The following is a 20924-nucleotide window of genomic DNA, read 5'->3' as shown; positions in this document are numbered from 1 at the left end:
TTCTACACCCAATGGTACCTTGCTTTTCCATCGATGGTACAACGAGAAACGAAAGTTACTCAGTACTAAACTAATTTACGTACAAAATATATATCAACAGGTTAGATCACTGGGACCGGAGAATTCATAACATCTTAACAGTGAATATAGTCATATAGTCATTCTGTACTAGTTTTATTCATATATTTATTTTTTTGAAAGGGGGGGGAGGGGGGGGGGGGGGGGGGAGAGAGAGAGGTTGGCTCAAAATATTTCGGTTTAAGCCCAAGCTCTATTATATGTAACAAAGAATTACGAATTACCTGGGACCTCCTGATATATGCCGATAATTCATACTGCATTAAAAGATAAAGGAATTCTGTGGTCCCATATATTTTTTATTTTATTTTTGATCTTTCCATCGAAAATTATACATATCCGCAACATGTGAAAAAACTTTGAAGTTGGTTGGGCGGAATATCTAGAGCATTTACTACTGCAAGTTCCAGAAATTCTGACACAAGTCGGGTATTTGCCCGAAGCCTCTGTCTCATGACATTGAATACATATTCAGTTACATTGTATTCCGGGGAATAAGGCGGCTGAAAAACCAGGGACACGCCATATTCTTTCAGCATATTTCTTAAAATGCGCTCTCCCTGTCTATGGTGATGGAATCCACAATTATCCATCACAACCACATCGCCTTGTACAAAAACAGGATTCCCCATATCGTTCGTATCGGACATAATTTCGTCGAAGAAAATTTTGCGTACTGTTGCCGTCGTCGGACATGTTTCCAGCGATTACTTAGTAATTGTTATGTAACTGATAGTGTACAATAACTCCGCCTACCGGAACAAATTGGGTGTCAGATCAACTATTCAGGTTGTCTAAACTCCGCCCCCGACCAATCACAGAGGTCGTTGTATACTTGACTCGATTATTTGAATACTTCAATACAATAGTATCAATACTTTGTTCAATACTATAGTAAGTGTGTCGTTCACACCTTCCCTTCATCGGTAGTAAACCTTTTGTGAATATTTTATTGGATATAACTTTTCTTAAATGAGTATTACATAACAATACAATATCAAGGCTACATTCATTTCTTAAACATATACAACTATATAGCAAGTCTAAATTTTTAAAATTACAACACAGTTCATAAATCAGTCTAACACTCTTTTTTGTCTTTTTTGTACTTGTGTTTCTATGCAACCAAGGTATCTTAACAAGTAAAAACCTACCATTTCCAATCACTACTTACCTCTACCTCTCCGATGCCAAAACACATCTTCCTGATGTTAGCTTCCGTGGTGGACACAGAGAGGTTGTCAACAGACACAACCTTGGACATGCGAGGTGACTCTCCAACAACCACCCTCTGTCAACAGAACAGCAAAGTCTATATTTGAATTTGCTCATGTCAAGAGAAATAACATTATTGTGCCGAAACCAATTGTAAATACATATTGATAACAGATCCAGACATCAGACTTATGACCTAAATATAATTCAAAAGAAGCACTGTAAGGAGGGGGTGTTTTATTAGCAAACCCTTGCTAGTAAAACTAGAAAAACTTATTTTCTAGTTACATAAGTAACTTTGACCTTTCAGAAATTAGAAAGATAACCACTTGGTAGCTTGTGCATCTTTTATACCAAGGGATACAAATATCTGTAACCAAGTAAGACAGTAAATTAACTGAGTGCACTTCCTCAGATCAAAGGCCCAAAGACAATGTCATGTCTAGGGACATCTCAGAAGCAATGATCTGGAAACTTCAATATTTCTCATCAGAATCTGTCAACTTTTTTAACCTGCTTGATACTTTTTAGGTTTTTACTTTACAAATATCATATAATATTTTCCAGGAGAATTATAATATACATATAAATTGTACAAGAAACGTTTTTCTAGTCTTTCAATATATGTAATGTTTTCAATAAAAAAAAAATAACAGCCCATCAACACATAATACGGCCATCAACCAGTAAGAGCTTAGACATAATATACACAAGTATCATATTGATCCGTTCAGGAAAAACTCACCCTGCCTTCCTGATTTTGGACAACTTTTCTCTGAACAGGTCCTGCAGGCTTGTTGACCACTGTCCTCTGTGTGTTACCACCAGGAATGGTCACCTTACGGTCATCTTTAACACCTCCTGGTTTGCTGATATTCTTCAACATAATTGTTCTAGAAATCACTTTTCCATGTATATCTTTCTTCAGAATGGTAACCCTCTGTTTCAGAACCAGGTTCCCATCCTTTCCAGAGCTAGCATTTTGGTTAGTATTTCCCTGAGATGTTGTCTGACTAGGCATATTTACTTGTCTGTTCTGATTGCCTGGTTGAGAATTTTGACGTTGAACATTTGTATTTGGTGGGTTGGTATTCCCTGGACCTGGAGGTCTTGGACCTGGAGGTCTTGGACCCTCAAGGTGTTGTCCTCCTCTTGGACCACCTGGCCTGTTACCAGGGAAGCGTTGCCTTGGACCGGTCTGTCCTGGCCCACGCGGACCACCTAACTGTTGGGATTGCCTTGGGCCAAATCGTGGCTGTCCCGTATTAGGGGCCCGGTGCTGAAAATGCTGACTCTGGTTTTGACCTTGACCTTGATGACCAGCACTATTTTGCCTCACAACTTGGCCTATTGTGTTATTTTTAACTGCTGGAGAAGAAACAACACTCTTTTCTACATCAGCTATGGTCTTTCCTGTAATCAATTTTTTTTTATTACTCAGTTGTCTTCATATCACAATACATTTAATGTAACATTACTTTGATGTAAAACAGTAAACATGATCAATTAGATTAAATATAAACACGAGAATCTAAAAAATGTCTGTAAGACATGAAACCACCTTCTCCCACACATTATAAGTATCATTGTTAGATGAATTTGTAGAAGCTTCCAAACATGACCTTTAGCTTCTTAAAATTGACCAATTAATAGGATAAGGGTAGAAGTTACCGCTAAGGTTTCATATGGGCCAAATCCATGGAGAGGTTCTTAAGCTATGACACTGATTTGACATAAGATGATAGTATGGACTGGAGTAATTCTATGTCTCCCTCTTCCTCTCCAAATATGTTGGGGATGAAAATACCCTTAAAGCCATTGCCTTTACCAAAATCAATCAGTCTTTTCTATGTCACCCCAGTCCTTTCTTTACATATAATTTGTCCATGAAAGCCTATTTTGGCATTTAACAAGACAATATAGACAACAGTTACTCATTAAGTAACATATATCCTCAGCAGGTTTTTTCAGTTAAGTTTTCTATTTATAATAAACACTTGTCATCTCTCACCTTCCTCTGCCAGTTTTTTCTCTAGCTGAGATCTCCTCACACCAGCTAAAGCCTGTCTTCTTGCTTCCTTTAACCTAATGATGCGATCTCTCTTTTGTTTTTGCTCTTCCAATTTGGCTTTTAAAACTGGGTCAACTATCTCCTACAAACAAATCTTTGATTCACTCATACGCATATACAACTTATATACAGAGTTAATTGTAAAGTGTTTCTTTTAACTCCTTTTCAATGGTAGATTGACAGGTTTTAACCAGAGATGATTTTTGGAATTTGGACTTTCCTAACAACCTAGCTAGCATACATCATTTCTTCCAGCTAAACATAACATCTGATGATAAAAACTTGCATAAAATAATGGTATGTTTTTTTGGCAAAAGTCTACTTGCCTATTTCTGTCCATCAATTTCTGACCTTGACTGTACAATTTACCCTACCTCTGACTTCGCTACTTTAGCAGGAGAGTGTTCAATTTTGTCTTTGTCTGCAGGCTGGCGTTTTCCACGACTGATCACCTGTATACTCTGAATCTGTTGATTGTCTTCCTGGGATGTCCTGTTGAAGCTGTTAAAATATACAAGAATTGTAATACTTTATCAGATTATCAAGAATCGCTTATGAAGTAAGACCTCTGAAAAGAGGTCAGCCTGTCACAAAGTTACTTCCCATCATTGCCTTTACTCATTCATACAGCTGGAAGAATGTAACATGTACATAACAAACAACACGGAAAGCTAGAAATAAACTTTTCAAATATATGATCCAATTGTCACTAGTAGATTGTTTTAATATGTAGATGTTTCCATTATTTCAGTTTATAATGTGTTTCCCTAAAACAAAAGATACAAACAATCCAACTACATTACACTATATGATATTCCACTGTACAACATGAAAATAACACTAAACTCTCTAAACTTACTTTCTTTTGTTGCCACTGAACTGCTGTCTTGGCTGGAACTGATTCTGTCGGTTCTGATTTTGCATATGTGGCTGTTGTTGGCGTGGCTGTTGTTGGTGTGGATGATGTTGCCGGGGCAGATGTTGCTGCATGGGATGACGAGGCTGCTGATTATTCTGGGGCATCCTCATCTGATGTGGTGGCATTGGAGGCTGAAAGTGTTGCTGATTACCTTGGTTACCTCTACTGGCTTGGTTACCTGGATTACCTTGCTGGTTCAGATGGAACTGTTGCCTTGGTCCACCATGATGGGGAGGACGCTGGTTCTGATTCATGTGAGGTGGAAACTGGTTACCCCTAGGGTGCTGATGAGGTGCATTGCCCAATAGACCAGGTCCTCCTGGGCCGGGCTGGTGCTGGCGGGGTGGATTGTTGAACTGATTCATGCCTCCCGGTGATGGAAATCTCTGCTGAGGGGGAGGACCAAATCTATTATCCATGGAACCAGGGAATGGTCCAAGAGGGCGATGTTGGGGATGCCCGGGGGGAGGCATACCCATTTGAGGATGGTTTGGGACAGGTTGTGGTCCTCTAGGACCTGAAGGACCACCAGGGAACATATTTGGGGGCCCACTACTCTGTGGAAAACCTTGCTGAGGTCGAGGCCCACCTATGGGTAAGAAAGGATAGCATCATTATCATATAAATCTGAAATAAGCTTGGGTAAATAAGTTCATGGCTTCAGGAAATTTCTTTTCACTTAACACAATATTATTTGATTCATTGGTGTTTTTTTTTTAATTTGAATTTGAAATAAATTATTGTTAAATTATATGTGATACACAAATTTCAAAGAACTACCTAAAATATTTTTCAATTTTAAAAGATATTCCAGCGACCAATATTTGAACTATGATTGTTTCACTTAAGTATGTCAACAGAACACCAAAAAATTATACTATGAATACAAATCCTGACAAGGCATAATATGCAAGTAACCCAGATAACAATCTCCTTTAACTCATAGTTATAGCAAGTCCTCTCCCATCATCAATTTCCTGAAACTTACAGCCAGTCCTAACCCATCAACAATCTCTTTTTTGTAATAGTTATAGGCAGTCCTATCCCATCAGCAATATCTTCCCATAACTTACAGGCAGTCCTCTCCCATCAACAATCTCCTGTAACTTACAGGCAGTCCTCTCCCATCAGCAATTTCCTGAAACTTACAACCAGTCTTAACCCATCAACAATATCTTATAAGTTATAGCGAGTCCTCTCCCATCAACAATCTCCTTTAACTCATAGTTATAGCGAGTCCTCTCCCATCAACAATCTCCTTTAACTCATAGTTATAGCGAGTCCTCTCCCATCAACAATCTCCTTTAACTTACAACCAGTCTTAACCCATCAACAATATCTTATAACTTACAGCCAGTCCTATCCCATCAACAATCTCCTGTAACTTACAGGCAGTCCTATCCCATCAGCAATATCTTATAACTTACAGGCAGTCCTATCCCATCAACAATCTCCTGTAACTTACAGGCAGTCCTATCCCATCAGCAATATCTTATAACTTACAGGCAGTCCTAACCCATCAGCAATCTCCTGTAACTTACAGGCAGTCCTAACCCATCAATAATCTCCTGTAACTTACAACCAGTCCTAAACCATCAACAATATCGTGTAACTTACAACCAGTCCTAACCCATCAATAATATCGTGTAGCTTACAACCAATCCTCTCCTGTCATCAATTTCCTGAAACTTACAACCAGTCCTAACCTATCAACAATCTCCTGTAACTTACAACCGGTCATAACCCATCAACAACCTTGGGTAACTTACACCCAGTCCTAACCCATTAACAATATCGTGTAACTTACAACCAGTCCTAACCCATAACAATATCCTGTAACTTACAACCAGTCCTAACCCATCAACATTCCCCTGTAATCTATAGCCAGTCCTAACCCAATCAACAATCCCCTGTAATCTATAGCCAGTCCTCACCCAGTCAACAATCCCCTGTAATCTATAGCCAGTCCTCACCCAGTCAGTAATCTATAACAATCCTCCTGTAATCTATAGCAACCCAGTCAACAATCCCTTGTAACCCAGTCCTCACCCAGTCAACAATCCCCTGTAATCTATAGTCGGTCCCCACCCAGTCAACAATCCCTTGTAATCTATAGCCAGTCCTCCCCTGTAATATATAGCCACCAACAATCAATCAACATTCCCCTGTAATCTATAGCCAGTCCCCCCATCACCCAGTAATCTATAGCCAGTCATCACCCAGTCAACACCCCTGTAATCTATAACCAGTCCTCACCCAGTCAACAATCCCCTGTAATCTATAGCCAGTCCTTACCCAGTCAACAATATCCTGTAATCTATAGCCAGTCCTCACCCAGTCAACAATATCCTGTAATCTATAGCCAGTCCTCACCCAGTCAACAATCCCCTGTAATCTATAGCCAGTCATCACCCAGTCAACAATATCCTGTAATCTATAGCCAGTCCTAACCAAGTCAACAATATCCTGTAATCTATAGCCAGTCCTAACCCAGTCAACAATCCCTTGTAACTTATAGCCAGTCCTCACCCAGTCAACAATCCCCTGTAATCTATAGCCATAGCCAGTCCTCACCCAGTCAACAATCCCCTGTAATCTAGCCAGTCATACCCAGCAACAATATCCTGTAATCTATAGTCCTCACCCAGTCAACCCAGTCAACAATCCCCTGTAATCTATAGCCAGTCCTCACCCAGTCAAAAATATCCTGTAATCTATAGCCAGTCCTAACCCAATCTATAGCCAGTCAACAATCCCTTGTAACTTATAGCCAGTCCTCACCCAGTCAACAATCCCCTGTAATCTATAGCCAGTCATCACCCAGTCAACAATCCCCTGTAATCTATAGCCAGTCCTCACCCAGTCAACAATCCCCTGTAATCTATAGCCAGTCCTCACCCAGTCAACAATCCCCTGTAATCTATAGCCAGTCATCACCCAATCTATAGCCAGTCAACAATCAACAATCCTGTAATCTATAGCCAGTCCTCACCCAGTCAACAATAATCCTGTAACAATCTATAGCCAGTCCTCACCCAGTCAACAATATCCTGTAATCTATAGCCAGTCCTAACCCAGTCAACAATATCCTGTAATCTATAGCCAGTCCTAACCCAGTCAACAATCCCCTGTAATCTTATAGCCAGTCCTCACCCAGTCAACAATCCCCTGTAATCTATAGCCAGTCCTAACCCAGTCAACAATATCCTGTAATATATAGCCATCTATAGCCAGTCCTCCCAGTCACCCAGTCAACAATCCCCTGTAATCTATAGCCAGTCATCACCCAGTCAACAATCCCCTGTAATCTATAGCCAGTCCTCACCCAGTCAACAATATCCTGTAATCTATAGCCAGTCATCACCCAGTCAACAATATCCTGTAATCTATAGCCAGTCCTCACCCAGTCAACAATCCCCTGTAATCTATAGCCAGTCCTCACCCAGTCAACAATCCCCTGTAATCTATAGCCAGTCCTCACCCAGTCAACAATCCCCTGTAATCTATAGCCAGTCCTCACCCAGTCAACAATAATCCTAGCCAGTAATCTATAGCCAGTCCTCACCCAGTCAACAATATCCGGTAATCTATAGCCAGTCCTAACCCAGTCAACAATATCCTGTAATCTATAGCCAGTCCTTACCCAGTCAACAATATCCTGTAATCTATAGCCAGTCATCACCCAGTCAACAATATCCTGTAATCTATAGCCAGTCATCACCCAGTCAACAATATCCTGTAATCTATAGCCAGTCCCCACCCAGTCAACAATCCCTTGTAATCTATAGCCAGTCCTCACCCAGTCAACAATCCCCTGTAATCTATAGTCGGTCCCCACCCAGTCAACAATCCCTTGTAACTTATAGCCAGTCCTCACCCAGTCAACAATATCCTGTAATCTATAGCCAGTCCTAACCAAGTCAACAATATCCTGTAATCATAGCCAGTCCCCACCCAGTCAACAATCCCTTGTAACTTATAGCCAGTCCTCACCCAGTTAACAATCCCCTGTAATATATAGCCAGTCCCAACCCATCAACAATATCCTGTAATCTATAGCCAGTCATCACCCAGTCAACAATATCCTGTAATCTATAGCCAGTCATCACCCAGTCAACAATCCCCTGTAATCTATAGCCAGTCCTCACCCAGTCAACAATCCCCTGTAATCTATAGCCAGTCCCCACCCATCAACAATCCCCTGTAATCTATAGCCAGTCATCACCCAGTCAACAATATCCTGTAATCTATAGCCAGTCATCACCCAGTCAACAATCCCCTGTAATCTATAGCCAGTCCTAACCCAGTCAACAATCCCCTGTAATCTATAGCCAGTCATCACCCAGTCAACAATCCCCTGTAATCTATAGCCAGTCCTCACCCAGTCAACAATATCCTGTAATCTATAGCCAGTCCTAACCCAGTCAACAATATCCTGTAATCTATAGCCAGTCCTAACCCAGTCAACAATCCCTTGTAACTTATAGCCAGTCATCACCCAGGCAACAATCCCCTGTAATCTATAGCCAGTCCTCACCCAGTCAACAATCCCCTGTAATCTATAGCCAGTCCTCACCCAGTCAACAATCCCCTGTAATCTATAGCCAGTCATCACCCAGGCAACAATCCCCTGTAATCTATAGCCAGTCCTCACCCAGTCAACAATATCCTGTAATCTATAGCCAGTCCTTACCCAGTCAACAATATCCTGTAATCTATAGCCAGTACTCACCCAGTCAACAATACCTTGTAACTTATAGCCAGTCCTCACCCAGGCAACAATCCCCTGTAATCTATAGCCAGTCCCCACCCATCAACAATCCCCTGTAATCTATAACCAGTCCTCACCCAGTCAACAATATCCTGTAATCTATAGCCAGTCATCACCAAGTCAACAATCCCCTGTAATCTATAGCCAGTCCTCACCCAGTCAACAATCCCCTGTAATCTATAGCCAGTCCTCACCCAGTCAACAATCCCCTGTAATCTATAGCCAGTCCTCACCCAGTCAACAATATCCTGTAATCTATAGCCAGTCCTCACCCAGTCAACAATATCCTGTAATCTATAGCCAGTCCTCACCCAGTCAACAATATCCTGTAATCTATAGCCAGTCCTTACCCAGTCAACAATATCCTGTAATCTATAGCCAGTCCTCACCCAGTCAACAATCCCCTGTAATCTATAGCCAGTCCTCACCCAGTCAACAATATCCTGTAATCTATAGCCAGTCCTAACCCAGTCAACAATCCCCTGTAATCTATAGCCAGTCCTCACCCAGTCAACAATCCCCTGTAATATATAGCCAGTACTGGCCATCAACAATCTTCTTTAACTTAAAACCATTTCTCAATGAGACACATAACCAGTCTAGTTTACCATGCTTCTATTTTAAATGAGGTAAGTACTTGTACTTGCAAATTTTGTCAGGCAGTAAAATCAAAACCAAATAATGCCTCAAACAAGATTCGCACAATAAAAAAATAGCCAATACATTGTATTTAGCAAGAACAGGTCACTAGAAGAGGCACCTACTTCACATACCCAGTATACTGATGACAGAGTGTATGAGTAATGCCCACAACAAGGTGATATATATATGGATTTATAGATTGAGCAGAAATGTAATCAGTTTTTGTCTGCTGATGTCTTTAATAACATATAGTTATTATCATGACTAGAGACTAGAACATTTTAACATATCATTCTGTTGATACCAATTAATCAAAATAGGGTTTTTACAATTATGTTTTTAATTATTTACAGTTTTCTTCTACCCAAGGATGTTTTATAACCTATTTAAATATTTTTGTAGCAGCATTATTTTCATGCTTTTCATCATTTGCTTGAATATCAACATGAAATGGTTATAGCAATTATTTATATAAAATTGTAATTGACATCTTTCAACATGAGAGACTTCTGCCCTGGTAGGAAAACATGCACTAAGTGGTGTGAATGCTGGCCTCGAAACATTGCAAAAATACCACTGCACCAATTAAAAGCTGTGTACAGTATTTCAATGACATTGAAAAATATGTAAACTGAAAAAACATACCGAACTCTCAACAACTTGAAAAGCAGTGAAAACTAAGCAATAAACAATAATAGTTTGTTAATTTAAACAATCAACAGAACAAGAAAGAATTCAAAGGTTGCAACTCTTTGCTCATACCATCATCCTCTACATTATCCATGATGGCAGAATTCCCAGATTCTTAAAAAGCAGGATGTAATATTGATATCACTCAAAAGCAAGAGTAAAAAACCTTACCTTGCATCTTTCATATGATTTGAGTTTATCAATAGCCTTTAAATTTCCTTTATTGTTATATATAGCTGCTCTCCCAAAGAAATTTTACAAGTTGATGTCCAAACCCTATGAAAGGGAGTACACATATTTTCTTTCTCAAATCTTTCACAAGATAAACTTAACTCTATCAACCTCCACAGTAATCTATCTTTTTTCTTATTTTTTTAACAAGAATTGATTCAATTAATTAACAACTAATCATTACAGGGCAGAGAAATTAAAAAAAAACCCAAAGCAATAACCAAATGAAAAACAAGCTTTCTAATGATATCCACTTACCATCTCGCACAGAGCTCTCACTTGTTGCTAAAAACGCAATAATTTCTAGTTTGATATCAATATGTTGAACTTTCACTGTTACAGGTGTTTCTGGAATTACTCCACAGGGGTAGAAAATGACACAAAACTAGTGAAATTTTTATGAAAAGTGATTCTAGGTATGCCACAGTAATTAAAGTCTATAGAATAAAATGTTCCAATCAAGCTAAAAAAAAGGGGCCTTAACGGTCACCTGAGTCACAATGCTTCTTGTAACATATCTTTGAAATGATTTTGTTGAAAACAGTAATATAACTTTAACTATATTGTACACATAATGCTTACGTAAGGAGAGTTATGGTTCTTGTACACTGCACTTGTCCTCATCAAGATCTATCTACCAATGAAGTCTTATGCTGATACCTTTTATAGCATTTGTGTTATGCTCCGGACAAAATTATGGTGGACAGACAAATGGACTGACAGACAAAGCAGTGACTGTATGCTCTCCCTTCGGGAAGCAGAATCATTCTAACCAGGTTTGAACTATTTCCAATAGAAAATAAACAAATCATACTCAACAAGAGGCCTAATGGCCTTGATGGTCAACTGAGAAGGGTAAGTAGCTTTCAAGTGTCATGAAAAAGAAATTGTGACACTGATGATAGTAAGCCAGTGTCAATGCAAGCATACCATCACAGCTGCCGTCCTATAGTAAAAAAAGTTATTCCCAGTAGGAAATAAACAACGCTAATCTCAAAAAAGCAATATTTCTACAAAAAAAACTTGTACTAATGTTAACCTCCATCCAAGGAATAAATGTGAGACCCATTTCGGCATCTAAAGCACTTTGAGCCGCTTTCATCCCTTTTGGCCCCATCCATCAGCCACCCAAGGTCAGTCAGGATCAATATATGCATACCATTCTGACTAGGTCTGAATTATTTCCAATAGAAAATAAATAAATACAGTTCAAAAATGTGATTTTCCTAAATAAACTTAGTAAACTTTACCCCCTCCCCTGGGGAAAATGTGAGGTCCTGGGGTCGTGAAATTTAACAATTTTGCTAAAGTGTCTGAAGGCCTTTCCATCCATGAAAGTATTGCCTTTCCATCCATGAAGAATACTTAATTCTACCATACCAGGGATTTGAGAAGATGATTTTGGAAATTTCAGTCATTTTGACCCATTTTTGTCCCTGCCCTCGGGGTTGGGGATCATATAATTTACACTTTTGGTGTGCCTTAAGTCATGGAAGGATTTTGTAAAATTTCAATGAAATCGTTTAAGCAGTTTTCAAGAAGTTGAAATTCTTAAAAGGTTACAACGCACAACTTACCTGGAAATCCTTGTGCTCTTTGGGGAAAGCCTCCTGCAGGCTGTGACTTGGGTGGAGTATTATGAACAGGGTAGGGAGGGCCTGAGGGCTGGGAGTGTGGAGGCCAGGTTCGGTCCTGAAACACACACCATACAGAAAATGTCTATTATTCAATATAAACTTTCCTTTTGTCAGGATTAAAATAATATATCTAATACTATACAACCTGAGTCACTGAGAAAATCTTAAAAAAAATTTCATAATCTAACTACTTAATCACAAATACAGCCTCCTCACCAATACATTCAAAAACAGTAGTGATACTTGTACTGTGTCTTAAAACCTGTCCAGTAAAGACATTCAATATACCTAAATTCCATTATATCACTTTTGGGTAAACTGTTCAAACAACTGATCCATATCATCTTCCTGATATTAAAAATATGTCAGTTATGAGGAAAACGAGGTATATATGGCTGATTATCAGAATTATCACATGTGAAAAGCAAATTAATGTACTTGGTGCAATTGTATTAACATGATTTAACATGAAAATGATAACGCCATTAGTGATTGACATGAGGACTTCTATTTTTTTATATATACCTGTGGGTGTTGGTGAGTTTGGGGTTGACTAGTGGAGCCTTGGTAGGGGACAGGCATCTGTGGCCCTGACTGTGGCATGGCTGTACCAGCAGAAGCCGGGGGGCGGTCATGCTGAGGCTGAGCAGGACCTCGGAAATGAGGGTTGATGAGGATCTTACGGGGTTGTGGCTGCTGCGGCTTTGGTTTATCCAAACCTGCCAGAGTGAATAATGTTGGTACCGAAGACTTGGATGTTAGAGGAACTGGTGGAGTGTGGCCTTGTAGACTCTCACTCACATCAATACTCATTTTTGATGGACCATGACTGGAATAACTTTGTGCTGAAGGCACATGACTTGATTGATTTTGGTTCAGATTTTGACCCATGTGACCTTGGTGCATCTGACCTTGATTCATGTATCCTGGTCCGGAAGGACCTTGACTTTGGATTGGGAAGTTTGGAGGCATGTTATACATTTGTCCTTGGTATTGCTGGGATTGCTGCTGTCCGTAATTTTGACCTTGACCTTGATAAGGTGGAAAACGTCCAGACTGTGCCATTTGTCCACCCCGCCCTCCAATGCCACGACCTCGACCTCTGCCGCGACCTCTCTTGCCTCCAGCAACCATGAATTCATCAATTTGGGCCTGCTGCTCTTCTGAAATCTCTGTCAATCAATCACACAAATTTAGATCATTCTGCTGTTATCAAAACCAACAAAATGGAGAAATAATCTTTCATTCTTCTATTCCTTATCTCTAATCTGCCGACCATTTTTTTTCAGATTTTCTTTAATTCATGATGGATCAAGATTAATTTATAACATATAGGGGAGGAAGTGTTCTGAGTAAAGATTTTCTCTTAAATTATTTGGATGACAAGCATATCAAAATTGAATTTTTATGGTTTATTTTTTTAAACCAGCACTGACAACTTAAAATTTGTAATGACTGTGTGTGACAAAATTATATCAATACAAAGATCAGGATGACATTATATTACCATCATTTTACTTTTCATCACTGTAAGCAAGATAAACAACAACTACCTAGTGTGTCCGGTATGGCATCAATATCTCTGGGTTTGGCTTTCACTGTCGTTGTAGTGACAATCTTGGCTCGTTCTGACTTGAACCGTCCTCTTCCTGATTCAGACTCATCAGAATCACTATCGCTTTCTGTTTCATGTTCTTCCTCAGCAACTTCCATCTGGGAGTTCTGATAAAGCCAATACATGCTGTTCTTTAAGCAACACTCATTATACATCATGTTCAACTGACTACAATCTCTGTGTCACCAAAAAAATAGTGTTAAGACATTTTTTTTTATTACAGACAGACCAAAGACAACCAAAAAAGCCTAGAATTGCAAATCTTATATTAGTACCTCATTCTTGTTGATTCCTTAAATGAAGGATTTGCTTTATATATTTCACAGAGAATTTTATAGCTCTTGCATATCAGAATTACTTCAGACAAGATAGGGATGAAATTTATTTGTAAGCAGTTTGATTATGTTTTCATTTTTATTCTATCTGTTCCATCCTTGTCTGTACTTACAGGTCGACCAAAAAAGATTTACAACATTGTGTGACAGAAAATTTGAGTTGGCCTACTTTAAAAACAGGAGATATCTTAATGATATAAATGTCAGTACACTATTTGTATTACTTTGTGTATCAATTTCACTAAGTTATTTGTATGAGAGTGGGTGTGTATCAACATGTGTGCTGCAATTCAATGACGAGTACTTCACAATACTTTTTTCGTTTTATATTCCTTATAACTGTTTATTTCAATTTAAAATATCATAAGTGAATAAAATTACAATTTTTTTTTTATTAATTTATTACTTATTCGTCAATGTTAGCCATGCTATGAAACATCCATCTGGTGAACAACTAATGGAAATAGGGTCAATCATCGATGCACAATGTTTCCTTCATAGAAATATAGCTAAGTGGAACCATCAGATAAGTCAAATACTTAATTTGGTCAACTTTGTCTAATTCGTGTTTTACTATTTCCGCTTTGTTCAATGATATGAGACAAGGTGAATGGATTAAGATCACAAAGATCTATTGTGCATTAATTTATATTACAACATTTTAAACAAGAGGCCAAATGATAAATTCTGTATAACTTGTAATCAGAACAAACAGAATCCTATAATGGTTCCATTGTAGCAATGTCAATGACTACAAAACTTGTGAATAATGACCTCTAGGGTAGAATCTTCCTCTGCAATAGCTTGATTTTCGTCTTCCTCTTCTTCCATTTCTTCTTCCTCCTCCTCCTCCTCTTCTTCTTCATTATCTTCTTCCTCTTCTACATCTGTCTCCTTCAATAAAGAATCCTGGAACACACAGAGCAAGTTTTATTAGTGATCATTTTTATGCTGATATTCATGACAAAGGGTTACTTTACTTACGGTTTACTTAATATTTGCAAGCCCTCTAACTGATTTGACACAAGGATTCCCTCACTATCAAAATGTCTGTACTTTTTGTAAATGTTGATTTTTTTTATTGTTGTATATACTAAATATGAGATACCACCTAAGAAAATGAAACAAAATAAATTTGGCAAATTGAAATAATTAAGAAATTCAACAATATCTATCTTTTGATTTTCTACTAAAGAAATCATGTACTTTTTTTTTAATTCTGAATTATTTCATAACTGTTGCAAAGCAAATATTTCTAACTTATATTTATCCCTCTTATTGAGTCAGAAGGAAGCGAGGGAGGGGTATTAATGTGGTAAAAACTGGAGTATGCGGGGAAAACCCAAATGGTCAGACAGGTGACCTCATATTCTTCCACATCTAATTCACAATTTAAATTAATGTTCCAACATTCACAAATGAAGACATATTTCCTGAACATTCGAATAGTGAATTGGTATTGAAATATTCAGTACAATTTTACTCCTTTATTGCAAACACGGAAAAGTGTTTAAGTTAGGTTCCGGAAAATTTACCATTGAATTCAGCGAAATCTACAGCTGAATGTATGCTATGCTGGGTCATTTTATCATAAAAAAAAATAGCTCATCATCTCACAACATGATCCACCTTGAGTCTAGCTTTACTAATTGCTCTCCAGATTTTGATGTGTTTCACCCCCGATTCTAATTGAAGGTATCTTTTATTGAAATTAAACATAAAACTTGAAATATATTTTTCCCCATTCATAAGTTAAATAAAACATTAAGAAAACTGGTATCTAGTTGAATGCATGTACATAGATCTAATTGACCACATTACCATTCATACATTGAACGAATATTCCAATACCAAAATCTGCTATTCTTTTCAGCTCTAATGTCCTTTTTGGGAATTTAAACCAAGACACCTTGTGAAAGGCAAGTGCATTACAACTTCACCCCTACCATTCTTATTCTTACTTCAGACCATTTCTTGATTCCGTATTTACGTATCATACTTGTGAAGATTAAATTTAAGTTTTTTCAGTCCACTTTTCAGTATATATTTAAAAGCCATGTATACATCTAAAAAAGTAAGATTTCCTTTGCTTGCATCTCAACTACAAATTTTTAATACAAATACTTCACATTAAAGAAAATGTAAATAATAACATTTCAATACATCTGAACCATTCAGGTTCAATTCTGAATTTCTGTATACCTGACTAGACTGTAGAAGGGGGTCTGTTTCCTCAAAAAGTTCTTGGTCGGCTGCTGGATCCAAGATATCAAGTACTATTTCCTCCTCCTCTTCATCTTCAAAGTCACTTCTGGAAGTAAGTCTGGAACAAATATCTAGTTTGTTATAGATATAATTTCACCAGTGGGTTTTCATATAAAACATTTTCCAAATCTGGGTATTAAAAATCCCATTTGGCTTGCGAAGTCTGAAGGTATTTTCTCCTATGTCTGATCTCTAAATAACTGTCAAGAAACACATACCATATATTTACCATAAGGAAATAAAAATTAACCTTTATAATGTCATTTACAATTTCAACAATCAACATAGGCTCTGTCAAGCTTTCATCATGACATCACTTTGGGAAGAAAATGTTAGGGTTTGGGGAGGATAACTACAGGTTCAAACCAACATTCACAATTGGTGAACTAACTTGACAAACCTAGTGTTCCTCCAAACCAAATTCTTTAGGGAAAGAGATGACCATGCTCTGTTTGAACTTGACTGCCAGTGCATCAGTGATTATGGCTACCGAGGCACTCAATGATAATCATAATGGTAATAAGCTCAACCATGCATACATTTATTTTGTTATTTTTGTTGAGTAATAAGCTCCCCTTCTCCCTTCCTGAACCTGAGTAAGAAGTGATGTATTGACTCTATGGCTTATTGCATGCTAACTTTAGTAACATACTGAATAAAAGTAGTACTTATATCTCACATACTACATATAGTGAGAAACATACTCTACAACTGGGATAGGTTCCTTCTTTACTGGTTCACATGGAGGTGATGGTTCATCCTTTGAAGTACACTCCCTACCAGCCTTGTGTTTCTGGGACTGGTCCCTATGTGAACGTGACTTAGAAGTTAATTCCTTTGGAGGAGGTGGTCGTAAAGTTTTTGCGGTAGATTCATGCAATGGTGGTTGTTCCTTGGTAGACTCTGCCTTTGAATTTGAATTAGATTTAATATTTGTATTACTCCTTGAAGGTTTTTCTTTATCTGTATCTGGTGAAGGGGGTACAATTTTTGTAAATTTGAATGGTTCCTTTGTCTTTTCCACTGGTGAAACAACACTTGTCTGTGACTTAGAACTTGTCGTTTTTCCCTGCTTTTGTTTGTCATTTTGAACATTTGTATCAGAGACAGACTTTACACTAGATTTCAGGGAAACAGTTTTCTGCTTCACTGACACAGGCTTTGAGTTGACTTTTGAAGACTTGTTCGATGAAGAAACAGACTTTTTGCCAGAGGATGATTTTTTGTTGATATGTTCCTGATCATCATCACTGCCAAGAAGCAATTCTTCGTCTAGTTCATCATCTGTGTCTGCTCGGATCTGAAAGCAGTCAACGTAAATTTCAAATAATGTGGTCATTCATTAAGACATCCTAAGGGGTAAATGATAAATCATTTTGAATCATAGTTTTTAAGACATGTTAGTATACCATTGTAAACTTGTTCGATTACAAAATCTTTCTCTCTTGAATTCTTGCAAGTGATTGTAAACAACAGGTCCATGGGGTGTTTCATGATGGTTCAGGTAACCAGAAATCATTAAAATTAATTCCTTTGGTAATAATTTCATACACCATTTGTCTCCATTCATATTTTTTACTCATTATACCATCACATATAATCATCAAAGCAGTTCTAATGCCAAAATGTAAAAGAATTATTAATTTCACCTTATTAATTAAATATTTGTCAGAACAAGGTGACCAATTTCTTTTCCATGACGAAAGCCGAAATGCTTACCTCACTCTTTGGAAATGCACTTATGGCAGACGTATCATCCCTAAGTAGGTCATCGTCACTGTAAACCAACAAAATCTTCCATTACAATACCATTTACAAGGTACAATATACATTTTAATGCACAGAATATTGAAACAATCTTTATCAAGTTTAGGTAACAAAACACAGCAGAGCATTGTAAGGAATTCATTTTACCTCAACAAACATGAGGCCTATAAGGCTTGTATTGCCAAGCTGTCCAGCACTTCTTGACAAACAATTTGGGCTAAATTTAGATTTTAAATTACAAAATTTTAGGGCAAATTTAGGGCTAAGATTAGGAATTTTGTAACTAGAATTGGGAGTATGAAAGCATTAAACTGACTTACCTTTGCAAATTTGACAAAATAGAAACTAACATACAATGCCTTAATTGCAGGAAAGGTGCCTTCCAGGGTTTCAGTGTCCCAGCTGCTGTTGGCTGTGACCTTAAGAATCACACCTCTGTCACAACCAATAACAATCTGGGTACATAGATCCACTGGTCAACTGCCTATCATTGTCTACCCTGAATTAGAACTACAGACTACATTAAAATACATTTTAAGTATGAATTTAATGAAAACATTTTCAGTAAAATGTAAGAAATATAAAAAAAAGTAGGAACTGAAGTGAAAAATTAGGACTTTTTTAGGAATTCACTTGGAATTTTTCATTTTTTTTAGGAATTTTAGCAAAACTGAAAAAAATTAGGATTTTTTAGGAATTTTAGGGACGCTGGACAGCTTGTATTGCTCCTTTCCCAGTTAATGCTTCTGGCCAAATTTGTTTAAAGTCAGTACAGTCATTCACGGCTAGAGGCAATTTTAGTAAAAAGTTGATAGACTGAATTGACCAGATGAACATAAAACAATAACTTTGTATGTGGTTATGAATAACTAAATAAGAAAACAAATAAATATGTACCCTATTCTCACTAAATTATACTGGACTTGAATGAGCTTCATCAGTGAGTTTCATCAATTCAAATTAGAATTACTATTTGCAGAAAGCATATAATTATAATACAGTCAAACTTCAGTGTTTCAAAGTTCAAGGGACTAGCAAAAAACTTTGATACATCAAGACTTTAAATCATTCATGGTGGGTTATATTGACATTTTCACATTCGTAACTATATATAGTTGATGACACAATATTTCTACCTGAACAAACACAGTGAATACCAACACACAAGTTTAGATAAAAAAATGCATTTTTTTATCTTAAAACAAAACATTTTCATTCATGAAAAAAGGCAACATAACTTTGAATAGAAATAAAGGAGAAATCAACAATGCATGCTAACATTTACATTTTGCCTTCATGTCACACAGTATATGTGTTTTATGGATCAAGTTGAAATAAGACGAAACACAGCAAGAAAGTTATCTTCTTTGATTAAATGTCATGGCTAGTATGCAAGCAATTAAATTTTAACCAGTGTCCAGTCATTAACTAATCTTGTAATACAGAGTCAATAAAAGTGTGCTATAGTAATCCCATTGTCTGGTAGTTGTGAAATTTTGCCATGGAGCAGAATAATTCCTGTACAGTACAAGTAAATGTTTTGTTTTTGAATCATGATGTGTCAGTTACTGTGTTATCAAGACTACAAAGCTAATGGTCCATGAAAAAACTTTGATACATCAAAAACATTTGATTAATAAAACTTTGATTCATAAAGGGGTAAGTTTGTAGTAATATGCCAGAATAAAATTCAGGACAGGAAAAATAATTTAATACATGGAGAAATTTGGATCATCAAAGTTTGATTCATAGAAGTTTGACTGCATATATGCATATCTAATTGATGCGGGTCATTCATGACCAGGTAAAAAATAGCCATATATGATAATATTCATAACATTCAATATTGTTGTCTCACCTATCCCAAGACACCTCAGTATGTCGCTTTCTTGACATTGTATACTTAAATCCTTACAATCCAGCACATTTGGAATATGTTCTTGATATCATCAGCAAGACCAGAGTTGCATAAATTTCTGGATATCATAACATCTGAAAAAAGACAGTATTTTTTCAGGGCATAAAATAATGATTTTATCCTCATAACATTACTATTTCAAATGAACATGCCACATATCAGAAATCATGTAAAACAATAGTGCACGGTCAAAGAAATAACGCCACCATTACTCAGGTGTATAACTTGTCTTCTTTGATATTTATCAAACCTCTGTAATTAAATAGACTTTTTGTTTCCCATACCAAGAAAATCGGAAAATGAAAAATATTTGTTGCAATCTGGACCCCTTATACTGTATTATTATTGTATATGAGTGAATTTTTCATCCATGAGCTCACAATCACCTCTTCATAGGAATGATTTGGTTTATCGAGAAATGGTTATTTGCTGCATTTTAATTCATATTTACCTTGATGATTTCAGGAATTTTAGGGCAAAAACACAAAAACAGAAATTCTAGCATATGTAGAAATCAATTACAGCATTTAAAGTTGCAGCGACAGAAACAATTTACAATCAATACTCTGGGTAAATGAATAGGGCAATATGTGTCTCGTTGGGGTAAAAAAAAACTAGCTTTGCATGCACCACCACACAACAACGCAACCGTTCACAACCAACATGAACGTCTTCGTGTCATGTTCATGGAAGCCACGTTAACACTGACATTGCCTGTATCGAAATTACTTTCATGTTTTACCTACAACGATAGGACTGTGTCTGCTACA

The 20924-nt window shown here is 37.3% G+C and overlaps 1 protein-coding gene and 1 long non-coding RNA gene across 2 annotated transcripts; both read right to left on the bottom strand.

Annotated features, from left to right (window-relative positions):
* Positions 1 to 1252: 1252 nt before the first annotated feature.
* On the bottom strand, positions 1253 to 17808 carry LOC132548919 (RNA-binding protein 33-like; the record flags this gene model as incomplete). Its single annotated transcript, XM_060212821.1, has 11 exons — positions 17174 to 17808; positions 16407 to 16527; positions 14979 to 15113; positions 13808 to 13976; positions 12780 to 13426; positions 12195 to 12309; positions 4224 to 4872; positions 3739 to 3865; positions 3305 to 3446; positions 2039 to 2706; positions 1253 to 1369 (listed from the first exon to the last, which is right to left on the bottom strand). Coding segments are annotated over exons 1-11 (3525 nt in total), but the record flags the coding sequence as incomplete, so codon positions are not given.
* A 422-nt stretch (positions 17809 to 18230) lies between these two features.
* LOC132548923 (uncharacterized) lies at positions 18231 to 20924 on the bottom strand. The gene is made up of 3 exons (XR_009554162.1): positions 20901 to 20924; positions 20095 to 20228; positions 18231 to 18246 (listed from the first exon to the last, which is right to left on the bottom strand). It is a non-coding gene; the product is annotated as an uncharacterized LOC132548923 (long non-coding RNA).

This window comes from Ylistrum balloti, unplaced genomic scaffold, assembly GCF_031769215.1.
Source record: "Ylistrum balloti isolate Yb309-2 unplaced genomic scaffold, AGI_CSIRO_Ybal_v1 Utg370036, whole genome shotgun sequence".
Classification (NCBI taxonomy): domain Eukaryota; kingdom Metazoa; phylum Mollusca; class Bivalvia; order Pectinida; family Pectinidae; genus Ylistrum; species Ylistrum balloti.
The sequence above is the reverse complement of the archived record's forward strand: the minus strand, read 5'-3'. Positions and strand labels throughout refer to the sequence as shown.